The sequence below is a fragment of the Augochlora pura genome, unplaced genomic scaffold, assembly GCF_028453695.1.
Source record: "Augochlora pura isolate Apur16 unplaced genomic scaffold, APUR_v2.2.1 APUR_unplaced_3625, whole genome shotgun sequence".
NCBI classification, from domain to species: Eukaryota; Metazoa; Arthropoda; class Insecta; order Hymenoptera; family Halictidae; genus Augochlora; species Augochlora pura.
Window position 1 is genome coordinate 1 of NW_027583900.1, and position 2,160 is coordinate 2,160.

The 2,160-nt window shown below is 38.8% G+C and overlaps 1 protein-coding gene across 1 annotated transcript; it reads right to left on the bottom strand.

The window, feature by feature from the left end:
* Positions 1-3: 3 nt before the first annotated feature.
* Positions 4-1,194, bottom strand: LOC144477777 (uncharacterized; the record flags this gene model as incomplete). Its single annotated transcript, XM_078195513.1, has 2 exons — positions 1,069-1,194; positions 4-1,005 (listed from the first exon to the last, which is right to left on the bottom strand). Coding segments are annotated over exons 1-2 (1,033 nt in total), but the record flags the coding sequence as incomplete, so codon positions are not given.
* Between the last annotated feature and the right edge of the window lie 966 nt (positions 1,195-2,160).

Sequence of the window (2,160 nt, forward strand, 5' to 3'; positions counted from 1 at the left end):
CACTTGTGGCTAGATTTGACGGGTTAACATATTGCCATTTAGGTTCTTCAAGTGGTTTTAGTGTTTGAGGAGGAACAACTTCGATTGGTCTCGGTGATAACCTGTGCCAGGATTCCTCTATCTCATACATCTCGGGTAATACATGACTGCATTCCCTGTGCGTTCCATGATTGGTGAGTATATGAGTTTTTGGTGTTAGAAATAAGGAATTATTTCCATTTGTGACAGGCAATTCGTTGCAACAGTCCGCAGTGTGCCCTATAGGTACTTCTACGGCGATGCATTTGATTATGTGTATCACTTCTCCAGCGGTTAAAGCCATATGCCCTGGTTGTTTGGTTACAATTTGGGCGAATTCATCTGGTTTCAGTGTTGCTAAAATCAATGCATTGGTTAAAACTTGTTTTTCCAAATCGCATTTTTGTTTCATTAGATTGCGGTACAGTGTTGTCATCTGTGTTTTTGAGCGCCTTTCCACATAAACGAATTTCGAATTGATGTACGTGAAAATGTCAAAATTTTGAACATCTATTTTCTGTTTATTCGTGAACGTTCTCCCTTTTGATGTTTCTAAGATGAATAGCTTCGGATGCTCTGTTTGGAGTAGAGTGTATCCGCATATCGGTGTTTCTCCCTTTTTGGTGACTGCAAACGTCAATTCGTCTGTCGTTAATGCGTACACTAATGGTGATGATGCTCCATTCATGCTATCCGTGATTTTCATTGGCAATCCTTCATAGAGAACATCGTATTGTTCGAATTTACATGTGGATTCTGGAAATGGTTTCCAGAAGGTGTATCCGTCGTTGTTGTCGATGCAAGTCTCATCTTGAAAGTTGCAGACAGTTCCTGAGTTAAGAAGTATTTTATTAGCACTTAGTTTTACTGGTACTATAGCTGTGCGTAGAGTTATCTTCTCGACCGCTTGTACCACAACACTGTCCCAGGATCCGTAAGGATCGGTGAATTGTGTTCCTTGGCATTTTCCGTCGGTATTTAGTCTTCCTGCCATGATGAAAGGAGTAGTCACTGTGCCGTTTATTGTTAGCCCAGTGATATGCACGTTACCTTCTCTAATAAGGGTTCCGAAACGGTGCATTGATTTACATTATTCTTCTGAGATAGTTTCCAAATATTGGCTTCCACGTAATTGAATTCCGACAGTTGTAGCAGTTGGACGTAAGCTTCCTCACTCTTCGTTGTGATGTGGTCGATACTGCAATCGGCGACTCGGTTTAGAGATATTGTAGTTACGTTGAGATGGGAGCCGCTGCAATCGTATCCAACAATGGCTTCAGTTGAACGTATCAAAAGATATATGAACCAGAGTGATATCATCTGTAATACAGTTGGCGTTTATTAGTTATTATTCTTCTTAGTTGATTTCTACACCATTCCCTGAACGTCTTTCGGTTTTGCCTTAAAGTGTTTTCTTAATGTATTGAGTGTCTTGTTTGTTATGTGTGAAAAGTATGTTTTATCTATCGTTTTACATTCTAGATCTTATATGTGCTATCTTTAACTTATTAATATGTACAATACGTAGGATAGCCCCAACTTCGATTTTTACGTTTTCTTTCGGTAAAATTTCTATCACTTTATGTGGGCCCGTGTACTGGTTACAGAATTTCCCTCGTAATGGTTCTTTTAATAGGTAGACTAAATCTCCCACCTTAAAATTTTGTGGATTAAGTTTTTGGTCGTAATAGTGTTTTGATCGGGTTTTTGCTGTAATCAAATTCTTTCTTGCAGACAACTGTAGCTTGTTAATTGTTGCATGCAAATCTTGGAGATATTCTGCGTATGTAGGCTCTAAGTTTTCTTTTATTAAGTTGTGATTAGTCGGTTCGCAAGCGATTGATCCAAAGACTAATTCGTGAGGAGAAAACTTAGTTCCTTCGTGAACGGAGGTATTATACGAAAACATGGCTAAATCTAATCAATCATCCCAGTTTGCGGCATTAGATACATATTGTTTAAGGTATTTTATTAGTACATGATGCGATCTTTCAAGCGAACCATTGCTTTGCGGGTGATAGGCGGTTGTTCGAAAATGTTTTATTTTAAATTTCCTCGCTACTTGTTTCAGCAAATTTGATGTGAAATTTGCGCCTTGATCCGAAAGTATAGCCTTAGGGACTCCGAATCGGCATATTAGAT